The sequence below is a fragment of the Hemibagrus wyckioides genome, linkage group LG05 (genome assembly GCF_019097595.1).
Source record: "Hemibagrus wyckioides isolate EC202008001 linkage group LG05, SWU_Hwy_1.0, whole genome shotgun sequence".
Classification (NCBI taxonomy): Eukaryota; Metazoa; Chordata; class Actinopteri; order Siluriformes; family Bagridae; genus Hemibagrus; species Hemibagrus wyckioides.
Window position 1 is genome coordinate 12,368,874 of NC_080714.1, and position 19,314 is coordinate 12,388,187.

The 19,314-nt window shown below is 42.7% G+C and overlaps 2 protein-coding genes across 5 annotated transcripts in view; one reads left to right on the forward strand and one right to left on the reverse strand.

Annotated features, from left to right (window-relative positions):
* Positions 1–19,314, reverse strand: part of LOC131353269 (uncharacterized) — a 230,517-nt gene that overhangs the window by 11,175 nt on the left and 200,028 nt on the right. The gene's annotated exons all lie outside the window — the stretch shown is intronic.
* Positions 3,760–19,314, forward strand: part of si:dkeyp-117b11.1 (B-cell linker protein) — a 55,435-nt gene continuing 39,880 nt past the window's right edge. The window contains exon 1 of one of the 4 annotated variants that reach the window (XM_058390174.1): positions 3,760–3,839. In XM_058390174.1, the coding sequence (XP_058246157.1) occupies positions 3,837–3,839 (3 nt within the window). In that variant the 5' untranslated portion in view covers positions 3,760–3,836. The remainder of the gene's footprint in view (positions 3,840–19,314) is intronic. The other 3 variants (XM_058390175.1, XM_058390173.1, XM_058390172.1) reach the window with 3 other exon arrangements.

The window sequence follows — 19,314 nt, forward strand, 5'->3', positions numbered from 1 at the left end:
ACCTAGCAATGGCAGTGATGAATTGGACTTAATAAAGATGATTGCATAATGGAGGGGGATTGGAGACATATATGGAGGTATTTATGGGGTAGGTTGTTGAAAAACGATTTGGGGGAGTGGGAGCCAAATTTAGGATTGCTAGAGTACCCTTTTATAGATAGGCGTACATCAGTAAGGGAGATTTACGCAGACAGGATGTATATTACAGAGATACACACATTTGCATACACTCCGAGACAGACAGCACAGTTACCCATCGTGGTAGAACATGCACATTATAGTGTAGAACGGTTACTTAATCTTGCGTACAGAAGGAAGAGGAGGTTTGGAATATGGATAGGCTTACCACTTAAGAAGAGGGTAGAGGTCATTACGGTCAAGTTAGGAGCAGATGTATTGTGGACCAATGTTCCTAGACAAGTGATGGAGCTGCTGAGATCCTTGCTGTTCCAATCATCGGGAGGGGGCTAAGTGATGTGCTAGTAACCTCTCCTTAGCCCCCCAACGGCCCCTCTACGTGGCGCAAAGTCACATGGGCAGAAGAACAACAGGGGACGTCATAAAAGGATGTGGGATATGTTATGTCGGCGTGTCATATTATATTGTGTTTTAAATCACTAATGTTTATGCATGCAACACTATTATCATTTACGTGTGTTTTGAAATACTACTGATGAAAAAGCGTAATCACTGGAGAAGTCTTATAATGACTACTGAATGATTGAATGTTACTCATTTATGCATCTTAATGACAACTGCTGATTTGTGGTTAAAGGGAACATAATAATAATGATTCAGGCTTATTGGTCATGTGGGAACGAGTGGTAGACATTACTGAATGTGTTATAAACAGAGTTAGTTGATACTTAATGTTTGCACACTTGAAGCTCTCTGCAGGTACAGTGGCTGGGTAAGTAAGGAGATGAGATCTCGAGAGTGACTGAGGACAGAGTGACTGAGGTTCCAATCTGGCTCATGGTATACATCCCAATAATGCCCTACTGAAGAATCAAGAAGAAGACAGACCAGCAACACAAAAAGCCACACCAGAGTCAGAGGTGTTGGGCAAAGGGAAAGCTGCTACCTGAAAAAACAGGGGGCAGCCGGTGACCAGAGAAGAAGGCCGGTTAGCCAAAGACGGGTAAGATCTCACTGGGTGGGACAACCTAAGGCAGGCACGGTCGTGCTGCTGGTCACCGGGCATGAAATGGAAACAACGTGGATTGCGTGTAACCAGGGGAATACCTGATGAGTTGGGTTGGGATCCAGGTAGGTATGAAATTGACTGGCAAATGTGAGAGAACGAGTGAGGTGGGCGATAGCAAGACTGAGAAGAACTACATGCAGTGGTACCTGCACAGAGCTTGGAGTACTTATTACATTCCTTAACGAGTATATAATTGTTTACTAGCACCATGATAATAGTGAAACACTGAAAACGAATCATACGAGTATGTAATCCTTGTGCTGACTTATGTACGTATATAAGGCATGTATGCATAGTGTCTGAACAAGTTGAGTGTGTTGTGACTTGAGTCACAAAAGGGGGGAATGTGGGAGATAATTTTGTAAATGAGAATATATGTATAAGGTATGTGTGAAATAATCAGGGGGACAGCAGGAGTGAGTTCTCAGGTAAGGTTTATTCGTTAGGTCGTTTGAGCTTAAGAACAATATAAGGTTTAACACGGCATGTTGGCCTGTCACGGGCCTTGCACACAGGCTGCAAGGGCTTTGAAGAACAAGTAGCTGTATCAATGATGTCAGTCTGGCAGGCTTTCTCTGCGGTACCAGGCTTTCCAAACTTGGACCAATCAATGGCAGAGACGCACCCTAGATTGTTATGGTCAATCTTCACTCCACTGGTACCTTGAGCGGCACTGAGCTCATCATGAAGTAAACGCAGCGCGTGTTGGATGGCAATGGTGGTACCAGGCGAAATATCTAGAGTACATACGTAGAAGACAGCGGATAAATCAGAAAATCCGTGAGGTGTAAAAGTTAATAAAAGAAAGGGTGTTGGCCCCTGAAGAACTGAGAACTTACCCATGCTGTCTCCTGAAGAAGAATGAGGTATTGGCGAGAGTGAGGCCAAAGACAATCCCACTGGTGGGGGCGGAAACGCCCAATTTTTAATATAATGATTCAGGAAAGTTTAATTATAATGGTATTCGAAAAGTTGTAAATTCAAAGATAATGGTGTAAAAAAGAATCTAAAAGGTCTAAAAAAGAAAGAGGGGTGGGATTGTCTAGGCAAAGAACCAGTGACGTGTTGCATTGGGAAGATAAGGGAAATGTATATAAAGGCTGTAGTTGGAGTTCCCCGAGAGGAGGTTGTTGGGACGTTCATGCGTGAGCATCTCAATTCTTGTGTCAGCACTGATTACAAAATAAAATCTCTTATCTGCATTCATCTAGTCTGCTTGATTGGCTTATTTAGTTTTGAGGCCTTACTAACTATGAGTCTCACTTAGACTGAGCTGTCGGGTCAGTGTGGAGCTGGAGTCAGATTTTGGTAGTGAGTACAGTAGATTTTTATTCCACACATCCAATTACATTTTCTTCCATAGTCCTCCAGGCCTTTTGGTGTTGTTGAGTTTGCCAGTAAAATCATTCTTTTTAAGAATGTATCAAATTTCTGCTATCCCTCTAGTAGGCCTGTTTTGTTTTTTCATTCTAATGATGGCTTCCATCACTTGCATCAACACCTCTTTGGACTGTATATTGAAAGTTCCCATCAACAACTAAATACTTGATATGAACCTGCTTATCAGTCAATTGTCCAATTACCTTTTAGCCTGTGGAAATGCATGTAAGTTACTTTAATAGAATCTGACCAAAGAGAAATAATTTTATTTTAAATGTTATGTGTTTTAAAATGGATTGCCGCTCAAAGACAGAGAGTGCTATTTGGCTAAAGTAACACTTTCAAATGGTGAAACTGTAGAAGAATCTTATAGTTTGGCATCCAGTCAGTGGCTAAATGATGCTAAGCAGTGGCCTAACCTGCAGTGACCAAACATATAGGTTTATACATTTCTCATGCAAACACTGAGCATTTATACTCAAAAAGGAAGTCTTTTGTTACAAAATATTTGTTGTTAATTGGCACATTGTGTTTTATTTAATGATTACATATTGGGAACATTGTTAAACTGAAACTGCCCGAATAGAAGCTATACAGTTTTTTAAAAAACTGAACAAAGTTAAACTTGCCCATTATAGGCAAATCCTCAGTAAGAATGTGATTGCTGTAGTGTTAAATAGTTCGGTTAAAATATTATAAATAAGACATATTACTTAACAGTATGTGCTATAATCCCATGACAAATAATCTATTCCATCCTAGTTGTATGCAAGAATTGTCCTTTAATTTTATTAGCAAAATGAAAATTTGATGCTGTAAACCACATCTCAAGAGAAATTATTTAAGGGGTTAGTAACAGTAGGTGAAAAGTTGTTCTTGTTCCTGTTCCATATATACTTCGACATAATGAAAGAAAAAACTATTAAAATGTACACTGACCTAAACACTATAATCTTATAATAACTAATTATAATTTATTAATTTGGCTAATAACTGCTTTGGGCTTGATGCATCATCCAGATAATGAACTTGAACCTACTCTATGGCATAACATTATGAGATGAAACAAAGCTCTTGTTCAGATTGTTTAGGATGATAAGCAATGAGTGGCACGCAAATGACACCCATGCAGCAGGTATATGCAAATAGTCTACAGTGAGAATGCAATCCTATTACACAGTCATACTTATGTACATGTGTCCAAGCTGCACAGCACAAGTTGTGAGTAGAAGGGCAAAGCACCAGGACCATGGTAACGTACAATTGTTTTAAGTTGTAAAATGCTGAAATAACTGTAAACTATATGCTATATTATTACATAGATGATTTATTTAAAATTACTTCAAACTGATGCAGTTATACATTTGAATGCACCTCTTGAGTAAGGAATAACAAGATTGGCTGGGTTGTTTTTATGCATATGAAAGTTAAAACCTTTAAAATATAGGAATATTTTCCTACAACAGCATGTCCTGAACTGTGTTTTCTTGCTTATAGCATTAGTCATTTGGCATACTAGAAATTATATTAGTTTATTAATGAATGAAACATTGTTCTACATTGTGTAACCATTTTTATTTGTATTTAATTGTACTAATTATTACAATTATATTTGATCTTAGATATGATGCTTTTGTTTGTGATTTATATTTATGATTTATATTTATATTTGTGTTATTTTTACATTTTTTTTGTGCATTTTCTGTTACATCATACAACAGTATTGGTAAGAGTAGAACACTATTTGGAAAGCACAACATTCTTCGAAATGACTTTTTCAACATAAGCATAATAACTCGTTTCTTCTGGTTTCTGTTGCATAAAGAGATAATAGAATTGGTTGATGTTATTTGTCTAAAAAGATTTCATTTCATTGTGTGTGGGGGGGATACAAATTTATATTTTTCGATAGTGTGATAGCACTGTTGGCACAGTGGTTAATTATAATATAGTCAGATATTCCATTGCCAACTATCCTTTGTGTTCTTCCTGCTTCCTCCTTATTTGTATATTTTCTGACCCCTTGTACCAGGAAGTGGAGATGTGAGCACAAGCCTGTGTGAAGAATAAAGTCAGTGTTGGGACAGAATCAAGTATCTCACAGTGGGGAAAAAATAGCATTTTAAGAAATAAATCAATGAATAGGCATAAAAGTATATATTATATATATATATATATATATATATATATATATATATATATATATATATATATATATATATATATATATATCTGTCAAAAGTTTGGACACATCTTCTAATTCCATGGTCTTTCCTGATGTGTATTTCTTTCTATGCTGAAGGCGGCCAAAATGCCCAATAATGTCCTTTGAACACTTGATATTGAGATATGTCTGCTACTTATGCTCTGTAAAGCCTTCATAATGGCTCTAATGAGGTGCTGTTAATTGGTGATTTCTGGGATGGTCTTCATGTGAGCCAGTTTCATCATGGTGCTTGATGGGTTTTGCAAATGCACTTGACAATACTGTTCTTGCAAGAACTATTCCAGAACACCTGACCTTTGTCGTGTCTTAAAATAACAACTGACTGTTTTTTGTTGTCATTACATATGGATTACTTAAGTCCATGTGTGTTATTTCATAGTTTTGAAATCTCCAGTATTGTTCTAGAATGTAGAAAATAAGTCACTAAACAAAAAACATTGAATTAGAAGGTGTGTCCAAACCTTTTTGACTGGTAGTATATATATATATAAAATCTGAAAATTTGATTTTGTGCATAAGTATGTGAACCCTTATTTAGTAGTTTGTGGCACCTCCTTTTGTAGCCATTACTTCAACCAAACATCTTCTGACCAGTCTCTCACATCTGCCTTTGGGGATTTTTGCCCACTCCTCCTTGAAGACCTCTGGACATCTGGAATATACTGCCTGCTCCAGATCTAGTCACATTTCGATTAGATTGTGGTCTGAACTTCCAGAGTACAAATCTTCTTTCTTTTAAGCCATTCCTTGGCGGTTTTGTTTGAATGCTTTGGGTCATTGTATTGTTGCATCACCCATTTTTGGCCCAGCTTTAGCTCCCTGACTGATGGCAGGAGATTCTAATCTAAGTTTTCTTGGATAATATGGAGTCCTCCAGGCCTGAAGGTAGAAAAGCAGCCCTAGACTTTCACATTTCCACCACCATGCTTCACTGTTAGGAGGAGGTTCTTTTGTTGTAATTCAGTGTAGGCTTTTCATCAAACATGTCAGTTTTAATTTTGACCAAATAAATCTATTTTGGACTCATATGTCCAGAGAATGGACTTTCACAAGGCCTCTGGTTTGTCCAAATGCTCTCTGGCAAAGTTTAAATGAGCAGCTTTGTTCTTTTTTTGAGAGCAGAGGCTTCATTTTTGCCCTCCCATAAATGTCATGTCTGTTCTGTATACGTGTACATTTACCCCAGGTGCTGCCAGAGCGGTCTGCAACTCTATAAAGGTAACATGTTGGTTGGCCTTTACCTCATGTATTATTTTTCTGGTGCTTCTTGTCGATAGTTTTGATGGGTGTCCACTTCTAAACAGAGTTGTGGTCATGTTGAATGTCCACCATTTGTGGATGATTTGTCTTACAGTAGATGGATGGAGCTGGAATCTTTTGAGGTGGTCTTATAGCCTTCCCCAGATTGATGTTCTGTCACCACCTTCTTCCTGATGTACTCGTATATCTCCTCTTGGCATTGCTGGTCTTTGTGGGTACACCTTGGCACTACATTGGTTTGATCAGTTTCCTATCTCTTTTAATCAGTGTTGCCCTACCCTTCTCCTATCAATGTCTAAATTGATTGTCTGTGTAACTGATTAATTAAGCACCCAAATGTGTTTTCACCTGAATGTGTTACCCACTTGACATTACCAATGCAGCTGGGGTTTCACTTAATTTTCCACATACACTAATTCCATCTTTCATGTAGTTTTTTTTGCCACTCACACAATTCCCTCTAGCAATTGAAAAAGAACATCTGACATTTAATACAGTGGTACCTCGGTCGTCCACAACCACCTCTGTATTAGATTCAAATTTCCAAGTCAATCTGACCTCGGTGTATGAAAATATTTTCGGTGTATGACTTATCTAACAGGAACGTTTCATACAGGATTGCAACGAATATAGAATAACAAATTTTCATTTAAGGGGGGCTCAGCCCCCAATGAGGGTATAATAGTAAGAAATAAATAAATTAATTAATTAAATAAAATAAACATTTGACTAACACGGTAGGATGGTAAACTTATTGCAGCATTCCACTGTATTGCATAGATAGTGTATAATATTTGAGTACTGAACAAGCCAAAGGCTAAAGCCCCCTTAAAAATGGCCTAGTGACGCCCATGCCGCAAACGCTTTCCATGCGGCATTCCCTGGCGTAGACAATAGAGATGAAGCAGTTTACGTGGGTCATCTGTTCTGAAAGCATCATCTGTGAGTGCTTGTGTTATAACCCTACACTATCTTTTGTGGTATAATTTCAGTAGCCATGTCTCCGAAAAAGGGTAAATCAGGCATCAATGTTGCCAAGAGGAAGGTTTTTGAGATCAACCATCAAGTTGAAACAGACTAATTCATTTTACATTATTTCCTATGGGAAAAAATAATTTGGTTTTCAACCAATTCGGTATTCGCCAAGACTTTTCGGACGAATTAAGGTTGAACACTGAGGTACCACTATATATAAAAAGCTGGTGATGATAAAATCAAAAAATCATGTTAAAACAACAAAAAACTCTGACCTGCTCAAGGGGTTCACAAACTTTCAAGCAGCACTGTACATGAGGTAGCTCTCATCCAAGAATTAGCACTTCCTGGTTGCTCAGTAACTTCTGGCATCATGGACATGCACTATATTGCCAAAAGTATTCGCTCACCTGCCTTGACTCGCATATGAACTTAAGTGACATCCCATTCCTAATCCATAGGGTTCAATATGACGTCGGTCCACCCTTTGCAGCTATAACAGCTTCAACTCTTCTGGGAAGGCTGTCCACAAGGTTTAGGAGTGTGTTTATGGGAATTTTTGACCATTCTTCCAGAAGCGCATTTGTGAGGTCACACACTGATGTTGGACAAGAAGGCCTGGCTCTCAGTCTCCGCTCTAATTCATCCCAAAGGTGTTCTATCGGGTTGAGGTCAGGACTCTGTGCAGGCCAGTCAAGTTCATCCACACCAGACTCTGTCATCCATGTCTTTATGGACCTTGCTTTGTGCACTGGTGCACAGTCATGTTGGAAGAGGAAGGGGCCAGCTCCAAACTGTTCCCACAAAGTTGGGAGCATGGAATTGTCCAAAATGTCTTGGTATGCTGAAGCATTCAGAGTTCCTTTCACTGGAACTAAGGGGCCAAGCCCAGCTCCTGAAAAACAACCCCACACCATAATCCCCCCTCCACCAAACTTTACACTTGGCACAATGCAGTCAGACAAGTACCGTTCTCCTGGCAACCGCCAAACCCAGACTCGTCCATCACATTGCCAGATGGAGAAGCGTGATTCGTCACTCCAGAGAACTGCTCTAGAGTCCAGTGGTGGCGTGCTTTACACCACTGCATCCAATGCTTTGCATTGCACTTGGTGATGTATGGCTTGGATGCAGCTGCTCGGCCATGGAAACCCATTCCATGAAGCTCTCTGCGCACTGTTCTTGAGCTAATCTGAAGGTCACATGAAGTTTGGAGGTCTGTAGCGATTGACTCTGCAGAAAGTCGGCGACCTCTTCGCACTATGCGCCTCAGCATCCGCTGACCCCGCTCCGTCAGTTTACGTGGCCTACCACTTCGTGGCTGAGTTGCTGTCATTCCCAAACACTTCCACGTTCTTATAATACAGCTGACAGTTGACTGTGGAATATTTAGGAGCGAGGAAATTTCACGACTGGATTTGTTGCACAGGTGGCATCCTATCACAGTTCCACGCTGGAATTCACTGAGCTCCTGAGAGCGACCCATTCTTTCACAAATGTTTGTAAAAACAGTCTGCATGCCTAGGTGCTTGATTTTATACACCTGTGGCCATGGAAGTGATTGGAACACCTGATTCTGATTATTTGGATGGGTGAGCGAATACTTTTGGCAATATAGTGTATATACGACACGCATGCCATACATTTTTTTGCAAAATATTTTCAGTTACCTACAGTACCAAGCCGTTGTTTCAGTGCTCTCATTGTCTTTGCCTCATATTCTGGACTGTGTTCTCTCAATAAAACTGAATGTGGATTCTACCTTATCTGATCCAGCCCCTGCACTTGCAGCACATCAATTCAAAATGCTGGCAGCCTACCACCAGAACTACCATGCTCCAGGCCATGAACAAAAAGCTGGTTAACACCGAGCTTTCCAACCACTGTGACCTGATCCCGCCAAGATGGCACTCCCAGACAAGTTCTGCAGAAAAATTTAAGGGATTCTTACAACAATTCAGCAATGATCTCATCCGTCACCCTGAGGCCTACCTAAATGAAACAACTCAGTTTGCTTTCATTATGTCTCTTCTTACAGGAAAAGTGCTGGAATGGGTGTTGGCAGCATGGAATAATGACCCCCAAATCTGGTGTTCACATACTTCTCCCAGCAAATAAGGGATGTTTTCAAGAACCCTACAGGAGGAAGGGACATTTCTGGGCAGCTGCTACAACTATGCTAGGGTGCTAGCATGGTAGCAGAATATGCTGTCCAATTCCAGACTTTCGACTGTCAGAGTGAAAGGAACGACGCTGCCTTGTGGGCTGTTTTCAGGGAAGCACTTAATCTAATCCTACAGGCTGAAATGGCATGTGAGCTACTTACCCTGTCTCAGTTCATAAATCTGGCCCTATGCTTAATCTAATGTGCAACCAGCCATTCATTGCAGCTCCCTGAGCCTTCTCCACCTCCAGAGAAGCCTCACACACAGCACCACAAGTAACTGTGGAGCCTATGCAGCTGGGAAAAACACAGGTCTTAGCTGAAGAGCAACAGTGATGTCTATCCCAACAACTGTGCTTTTATTGTGGACAACCGGAACATCGCTGCATGGCTTGCCCCAACATGACTGCCAAGGTGAGCCCAACCTCATGTCCTCACAGTTTCTGCTTATTCCTCTCTAAGCCATGCTTATCAGATTTGTAATGTCTCAGCTCTTGTAGATTCTGGCTCAGCCATAAACCTTATCCACCACCAACTGATTAAAGACATTGACATTCCAACCGTGCATTGGTTATCAAGGCCTCAATGCAAGTGCTGTAAAAAAAAAAAAAACAACCTTACCCCCTGCCGCTGGTTCCTTCAGCACTGGAACAACTATGAGAGGCCAGATTATTCACCAAGCTAGACCTGAGAAGTGCCTATAACATCATTCAAATCAGAGAGGGAGACGAGTGGAAAACGGCTTTCATTACATTTAGGGGGCACTATGAATATCAAATCATGCCTTATGGCCTGACCAAAGTTCCAGTTGACTTTCAGTGCTTCAGCAACAAAATATTTCATGACCTACTCATTCAGTATGTCATAGTCTATATTGATAACTTTACTCTAAATCCATAAAACAAGTGACCCATTTACAGACTGTCCTTCTATGCCTCTGCAACACCATCTGTTTGTGAAAGCAGAAAAGTGTGAGTTCCACTGCTTTATAACTTTGTTCTTGTGATATGTTATCAGCCACCAAGGAGTTGAAATGGACAGGTTAAAGCAAGGTACAAGCTGTGATGGAATGGCCTAGACCCACCATAGGAATTACAATGATTTCTGGGGTTTGCAAACTTCTATTGCTGCTTCAATAAAGATTACAGCATGGTAGCTGTCTCACTCACCTCTCTGCTATGGGAAAGCACAAGAAACCCAGTTGAAGTGATGCCATTCAGGTCACCTTTGAAGATCTCAAGAAAAGATTCATGACAGCCAAGGCCAGTTCCCCACGGGTCTCCTTGACCTACTGCCGATGCCCCAATGTCCTTAGTCACACCTGGCCATAGATTTCATTATGGACCTACCAAATTTTCAGGGGTACACCACTATCCAAGTTATCATAGGCTATCAATGATATCTAAGGCATTCCTCACTGGTCTCACTCAGAGGTTTACCCACAGCCATGGAGACAGCCACTGCCTTTATCACCACATGTTCCTGGTCTATGGCCTCCCCAAGGACAAATAGCACAGTCAAATGGCACAGTGTGTGGTAGAGTGCTCAAGTGCAGCTGCAGAGGGTGATTCAACACCAGCATATGCAGGTTAATGGACAACAAGTCAAACAAGATTTTAAGACAGGTGAATCCAGTTACATACCATCTCAAATTCCCTCCTATCTGAATATCAATTTCCTTCCACATTCAAGATTCAAGATTCAATAAGCTTTTATTGCCATTTCAACCACATATAGCTGACTCAGTACATAGTGAAATGAAACAACATTTCTCCAGGACCCTGGTGCTACATAAACATACAACAAAGCTCAAACACAAAAAAACACCAACACAGAGCTAGGACAGGAGTTTGTCCTAGCCACATAAAATGCAAAGTGTGCATCTATGTGGAAACAGAGCTTTGTCATGTCTTTGACAGTGCAGAAACAATAAGTACAAAAAAAACAACACAAAAACACATAGCACCGAAAGAGAACATGTCCAATGAAATGAAAATAAAATAGAATGAAATGATGTAATATATATATAATGGCCTGCAACACGCATTGTGCAAAAATGCAGTAGCAGCAGTTGAGGTAGTGCAAGTAGAAATAAACATAAAAATAGCAGCAGATGAAATATTAACAAGGGTTGAGGTAGTGCAATAAGTAATGAACAATATGTCTGTTCACACAGTTGAGAGAGAGAGAGAGAGAGAGAGAGAGAGAGTGTGTGTGAGAGAGAGAAAGAGAGTTTTGTACAGTTCAGTCCTGGGTGTGTGTGTGTGAGAGAGAGAGAGAGATTTGAGAGTTTTGTACAGTTCAGTCCTGGGTGTTGAGGAGCCTGATGGCTTGAGGGAAGAAACTGTTACACAGTCTGGTTGTGAGGGTCCGAATGCTTCGGTACCTCCTTCCAGATGGCAGGAAGGCAAAGAGTGTGTGTGTGAGGGGTGTGTGGGGTCATCCACAATGCTGTTTGCTTTGTGGATTCAGCATGTAATGTAAATGTCCGTGATAGAGGGGAGAGAGACTCCAGTGATCTTTTCAGCTGTCCTCACTATCTGCTGAAGGGTCTTGCGATCTGAGACAGTGCAGTTCCCAAACCAGGCAGTGATGCAGTTGCTCAGGACACTCTCGTTGGTCCCACACAGTCAGGATGGAGGGAGGGAGATGGGCTTTCCTCAGCCTCCTCAGGAAGTAGAGGCGCTGCTGGGCTATCTTGGTAATGGAGCTGGTGTTGAGTGACCAGGTGAAGTTCTCTGCCAGATGAACACCAAGGAATTTGGTGCTCTTGACGATCTCCACAGAGGCTCCGTCAGTGATCAGCGGAGAATGGTCACTCTGTGCTCTCCTGAAGTCAACCATCTCTTTAGTCTTGTCGATATTCAGGGACAGGTTGTTGGCTTTACACCAGGCTGTTAGCCATTGCACCTCCTCTCTGTATGCTGACTCATCGTTCTTGCGAACTTGATGATGTGGTTGGAGCTGTTCATTGCTGCACTGTCATGAGTCAGCAAAGTGAACAGCAGTGGACTGAGCACACAGCCCTGAGGAGATCCAGTGCTCAGTGTGGTGGTGCTGGAGATGCTGTTCCCGATCTGGACTGACTGAGGTCTTCCAGTCAGGAAATCCAGGATCCAGTTGCAGAGAGAGGTGTTCAGGCCTAGCAGGCTCAGCTTCTCAATCACCTGGGGATACTAGGGATGATTGTGTTGAATGCTGAACTTGTCCATTGTCCGTGGAGTGGTTAGGACGATACGCAAACTGCAAGGGGTCCAGTGAGGGTGGTAGCTGTGTCTTGATGTGCCTCATGATGAGCATGTCAAAGCATTTCATCACTATTGGTGTGAGTGTGATGGGACGATGGTGATAGAGGCAGAAAACCGTAGACTTCTTAGGCACAGGGATGATAGTTGTTGTCTTGAGGCACGTTGGGACGATGGAGCTGCTCAGGTGTCAGTGAAAACATCTGCTAGCTGCTCTTCACATTTCCTGAGCACTCTGCCAGGAATTTTGTCTGGTCCAGCAGACTTCTGTTGGTTAACTCCTGCATAGAGTTCTCTTCATGTCAGCTTTGGAAAGACAGAACACCTGGTTCTTAGGAGGATGGATGGTCTTCCTCACTCTTGTTGAGTTGTTCTGTGCCTCAAACCGAGCATAGAAGTCGTTCAGCACGTCTGGGAGGGAGGCGTCACTGGCACAGGCAGGTGATGTTGTTCTGTAATTGCCTGAATGCCCTGCACATGCGTCAGCAGTCTCTGCTTTCCTGAAAGTGGCCGTGGATTCTCTGGCTCTTGCTGTTTTAAAGGCCGCCTTTTCCCCTGCTCTGAAGGCAGAGTTTCTCAACTTCAGGAGAGCACGCATTTTTGCAGTCATCCACGGTTTCTAGTTGGAATGTGTGGTGATGGTCTTGGAGACGGTCACATCATCGATGCACTTGCTGATGTAGCTGGTCACTGATGCCGTGTACTCTTCCAAGTTGATAGAGTCGCCGTTGGTTGCAGCCTCCCTGAACATATTCCAGTCAGTGCACTCAAAACAGTCCTGAAGAGCAGATGGCCAGGTTTTAACCTATTTAACATGGAAATAGCATAACAGAGATGTGGTCTGAGTAGCCGAGGTAGGGGCGGGGTTCTGCACGATATGCACCAGGAATGTTTGTGTAAACAAGATCCAGCGTGTTTGCACCTCTCGTGACCACATGCTGATGGAATTTTGGGAGCACTGTTTGGAGATTTGCATGATTGAAATTTCCAGCGATAATAAACAGTCCGTCGGGGTGAGCATTCTACAGCTCGCTAATAGATCCGTAGAGCCCTTCCACTTCCTCGAGCACCGCTTGCGACATCCTCTCTCCCAGCCACCAGCATCAGGCGACGCCAACGCCTGAAGGCCTGGTCTTCGCAGCAAGCCGAGGTCACGAGTACTTTATCATGCAGGTTAGTAATTGCATGATTTCTGTATCGTAGTATTGTCTGGTGGTCGTATACATGAACACCACTGTCTTTGGCATCCATGCAACTTGAAATTCGGGCTAAAGCAAAGAAATAGCACCATTTTGGTTCTGGAGTGGCTGCTGCGTGCTACTGCCATGCGTGCTACTGCCATGCCGCCATTTTGAAACACATGTCCCTACTCAAGTCTGGGACACTCAACAGAGCCACCCCTAGCACAGCACCCCCTCCCCCACTGGACATTCAAATTCAAATTTTATTTGTCACATACACAATCGTACACAGTATGATATGCAGTGAAACGCTTACATGACTATTTTGACCCTTGAAAAGGAAAAGGAATAAGGACAGAAAAAAAGACAAGGATAAAATGTAAAATATAAAAGACAAAATATTAAATATAAAAACTACAATTTCCACAGTAGGTAAAAACAAAATATAAATAAAATAAAATATAAATAATGTAAGGTAGGGTATAATATGTATACAGAATATATGTATATAAAATATAGAATATGTATAGAAAAAATGTAACAACTGTATAATAACAAAACTATTGTCCATCTTTACATTGAAGGCTCCCTGATCTACCTGGTTAGGGAATAGAAAACAATAGAAAAAAATGTCAAATGTAACAACTGTATAATAACAAAACTATATAAAGTGTATAATGTGCAATAAATGTGCAGTGTGCAGACAGCAGCAGTATGGGGTGGTCATGTAGTGAAATGAGGCGAAGAGATGATGAGAAGCAGTGGTATTGTCCATCTTTACATTGAAGGCTCCCTGATCTATCTGGTTAGGGAATAGAAAAAAAAATAGAAAAAAATGTAAAATGTAACAACTGTATAATAACAAAACTATATAAAGTGTATAATGTGCAATAAATGTGCAGTGTGCAGACAGCAGCAGTATGGGGTGGTCATGTAGTGAAATGAGGCGAAGAGATGATGAGAAGCAGTGGTATTGTCCATCTTTACATTGAAGGCTCCCTGATCTATCTGGTTAGGGAATAGAAAAAAAATAGAAAAAAATGTAAAATGTAACAACTGTATAATAACAAAACTATATAAAGCAAAGGAAAGAACAAAGCTGAAACTATTAAATTGGGTTAAAAACTGTGGAACACATTAGGAAAATCTGGAAGGATATATGGTGAGCCATCATCTTCTAGAAAGAAATGTGTTTCGGTAAAAAAAAGTAAACGTTGTTGAAATCAAATCGTAAAAAAATACAGTGGTAGAACTGGCTATGTTTAATAGTGAAATTAAGCACATGTTCACAGTCACAATGCAAATAGAGCTCAAGGGATTGCCATTAAACAGCTTTGTAGTCTTAAGACAACCACTCATCAGTGAGGCTAATTGTAAAAAAAATGGCTTCAATTTGCTAGGGAGCATAAAGATTGGACTCTGGGTCCAGATTTATCCTGGTCCATCATGTAAAAAATGAGGTCAGCTGAGTAACTGAATACAATGATTGACCAGATTTTTCAATCAGTGGATGTCATTTGTATGTTGGCATGTATTACACAATTGTTCACAGCATATAATATACCAGATACTTTTATCAGCAGGTGTATCAACTGGGCCAGTTGCTGTCACAAACAAGTTTGGTACACTCCTTGCGTGTCTTGTGACCATGCTTGAATCAGTCAACAAGTAGTTCTAACTCTCCCTGGTGCTCTGAGAGCATATTGTGAAGTATTGTCAGTTTGTCTACCTTACCAAGCATATTGTTCTATTGCACTCATCTGCTTTCCTGTTTGACCTAGTGCTTTGTTTATCGTTTTTTCTTGTTTATTTTTTCTACTGTGGAGTCTGTACAGCTGGGGAAAACAGATCACCATCCAGGAGCATCAGTGTCGCATGGCCCTACAGCTATGCCTGTATTGTGGTCTACCAAGTATTGTGTACCTAGTATTGTGTGTCATCCAAGATGGCGGCGCGGCAGTAGCACGCAGCGGCCACTCTGGTCCAATACTGCTATTGTCCTTTGATAGCCCAACTTTCCCAGCATATGGATGCCAGATACAACTGTGTTCATGTGTACGACTGCCAGACGCTACTGAATTATGGGAATCGTGCACCAGCCAATGTGCATGATGACCTATGGAGAAAGCTTTGTGATCTCGGCTTGCTGCGGAGACCAGGCCCCAAGCCCTCCGGTTGCCTGATGGCGGTGGCCGGGAGAGGAGTCTATGGAAGCGGTGTGCGAGAAAGCGGAAACACGGCAATAGGACAGGTGTCCGTGCTAGGTTAAAAAAAAAACCCTAGCTGGCCGGCACTCCCCTCCATACTGCTATCAAATGTCTGCTCCCTGGGTAATAAACTGGACTATATCTGACTACAGCAAACTACACGGCGTGACTACAGAGACTGCTGCATCTTTGTTTTTACAGGACATGGCTCAGCGGCAGAGTTACGGACACTGCCATTCAGCTAGCCGGGCTAATCACATTTTGTGCCAACAGAAATGCAGCTCTGTGCGGTAAGACTTGCGGTGGTGGTGTGTGTGTTTACATCAACACGGAATGGTGTAAGGACTCTGTGCTTGTGTCTAATTACTGTTCATCGCTAGTGGAGTTTGTGACTGTTAGATGCAGACCTTTTTATTTACCCTGGGAATTCACCACCACTTTCATTGTTGGAGTGTACATTCCCCCCAGTGCTAATGCTAAGGAGGCTCTGTGTGAGCTGTACAGAGCTATTAGAGAGCTGCAGAATGCTCATCTCGACAGACTGTTTATTATAGCCGGAGATTTCAACCATGCAAATTCCATCAGCATGTGGACTTTGTGAAGAGAGGGCCGAACATGCTGGATCTTGTTTACACAAACATTCCCGGCACGTATTGTGCAGAGCTCCGCTCACACCTCAGCTACTCAGACCACATCTCTGTTATGTTGATTCCAGCAAAAAGACCACTCATCAGACGCTCTTAACCAGTTCTGAAACAGGTTAAAACCTGGCCAGCAGGAGCCATCTCTGCTTTTCAGGACTGTTTCAAGTGCACTGACTGGGACATGTTCAGGGAGGCTGCGACCAATGGCGACACCACAGACTTGGAAGAATACACGTCATCAGTGACCAGCTACATTAATTGCATTGATGACGTGACTGTCTCCAAGACCGTCACCACACGTTCAAACCAGAACCTGTGGATGACTGCAAAGGTGTGTGCGCTGCTAAAATCCAGAGACTCTGCCTTCAGAGCTGGAGACAAGGATGCCCTAAGAACAGCACAGGCCAAACTGTCTCGAGCCATCAGGCAAAGCGTGCACTCTCCCAGAGAATCCACGGCCACTTCCAGAGCAGTGGTGACACTTGGCACATGTGGCAAGGCATCCAGTCAATCACCAACTACAGGCCAGCTGCACCTGCCTGTGACAGTGATGCCTCCCTTCCAGATGTGCTGAACAGCTTCTATGCTCGGTTTGAGGCATGAAATGATGTGACAGTGAGGAAGACCATCCCTTCTCCAGAGGACCAGGTGCTCTGTCTCACCACGGCCGATGTGAAGAAAACTCTACGCAGAGTTAACCCACAGAAAGCTACTGGACAGACAACATTCCTGGCAGAGTGCTCAGGGAATGTGCAGAACAGCTAGCGTGGATGTCTTCACAGACATCTTCAACATCTCCCTGAGCAGGGCTGTCGTCCCAACGTGCCTAAAGTCCACCACCATCATCCCTGTGCCAAAGAAGTCTCCAGGGTCCTGCCCCAATGACTACCGTCCCGTGGCACTCACACCCATCATCATGAAGTGCTTTGAGAGGCTCGTCATGAGGCATATCAAGAACCTGCTGCCACTTTCACTCAACCCCATTCAGTTTGTGTATCATCCAAATCGCTCCACCAATTATGCCATCACCACAACCCTCCATCTGGCCCTCACACACCTGGACAATAAAGACACTTACCTATAAACACCTCAACATCAACACCTCCCTCTGCAATTGGATCCTGGATTTCCTGACTGGAAGACCTCAGTCAGTCCAGATCAGGAACAGCATCTCCAGCATCACCACACTGAGCATTGGAGCTCCTCAGGGCTGTGTGCTCAGTCCACTGCTGTTCACTTTGCAGCAATGAACAGCTCCAACGACATCAAGTTTACAAGAATGAGGAGTCAGCATACAGAGAGGAGGTGCAATGGCTAACAGCCTGGTGTAAAGCCAACAACCTGTCTCTGAACATGGGGAAAATGAAAGAGAAGGTTGTTGACTTCAAGAGAGCACAGAGTGACCATTCTCCACTGAAGATCATCAAGAGCACCAAATTCCTTGGTGTTAACCTGGCGGAGGACCTCACCTGGTCACTAAACACTAGCTCCATCACCAAGAAAGCCCAGCAGCATCTCTACTTCCTGCGAAGACTGAGGAAGGCTCATCTTCCACCTCCCATCCTGACCACCTTCTACAGAGGGACCATCAAGAGCATCCTGAGCAGCTGCATCACTGCCTGGTTTGGGAATTGCACTGTCTCGGCTCGCAAGACCCTTCAGCGGATAGTGAGCACAGCTGAGAAGATCATCTTCTGCCATCCGGAAAGAGGTACCGAAGCATTCGGACCTGCACAACCAGATTGTTGAACAGCTTCTTCCCTCAGGCAATCAGGTATCTCAACAGAGAACTGAACTGAACTAGACACGGACACACACACACACGCACACACACAACTGAGATCTGATCTCAATAGAGAAACTGAAATTTTCAACAGAGAAACTGAACTGTGCTGGACACGGACACACGCACACAACTGAGAACTGCTCTCAACAGAGAACTGTACTGTGCTGGACACAGTCACATCCACATACACGCACAAAATTGTCCTATTTGCACACACGTCACTTTCATTACACTTTACACTTTTTATTGATCCTGTTTACATGTTAACTTTAATATTTGCACTCACTGTCAACAGTATCCTTTTGCACAGAGTCGGCGTTATATGTCTTGTTTTGTCTGCACTGTCTTGTCTTGTCATCCTGTGCACTTCTGTTGTATGTCTAGTTTCTAAGATTGCACCTTAAGTATAGCTTAGCCTTATCTCTATGTTTAGCTCTATGTCTGTCTGCGTCACCTGTACTTTGTTTTTGTTATGTGTAGCACCTTGGGTCTAGGAGGAACATTGTTTCATTTCACCGTGTACTGCATCAGCTATATATAGTTGAAGTGACAATAAAGCTTCTTTGACTTTGACTTGACCTGGACACCGGTGTGCAGCCTGCCCTAATAAAGCTGCTCAGGTAACAACCTCCTAAAGCCCACACTGTTTCTGTTTGCCTGCCACCCTGGCCCACACTGGTTGGAGTCGCCTAGTATCTGCCCTCGTGGAATCCAGCACAGCCATTAATCTTATTCCTCACCAGCTGGTCCAAGAACTCAATATCCCAACTATTTCATGTGCATCCCACAATCCAATGTCCAGGCAGAACAGCAAACGGCACCTACGTGAGTTTCTTCCATGGATGGAGTATGCCGAAAAATCATATGGGCAGTGAGGTGGTAGAGAGATGGCCAGTCTTTGCTGAACACTTTTCCCAGGTCATTGTACTCAGGATGCCCCACTGAGAGGTCTGGAAGGCTTATTGATGGGAATGGCTGTTATAGCAGCCATTGGTGATAGGACAGATTTCAGACATGTAGCATGTGAAGCCATTTGGC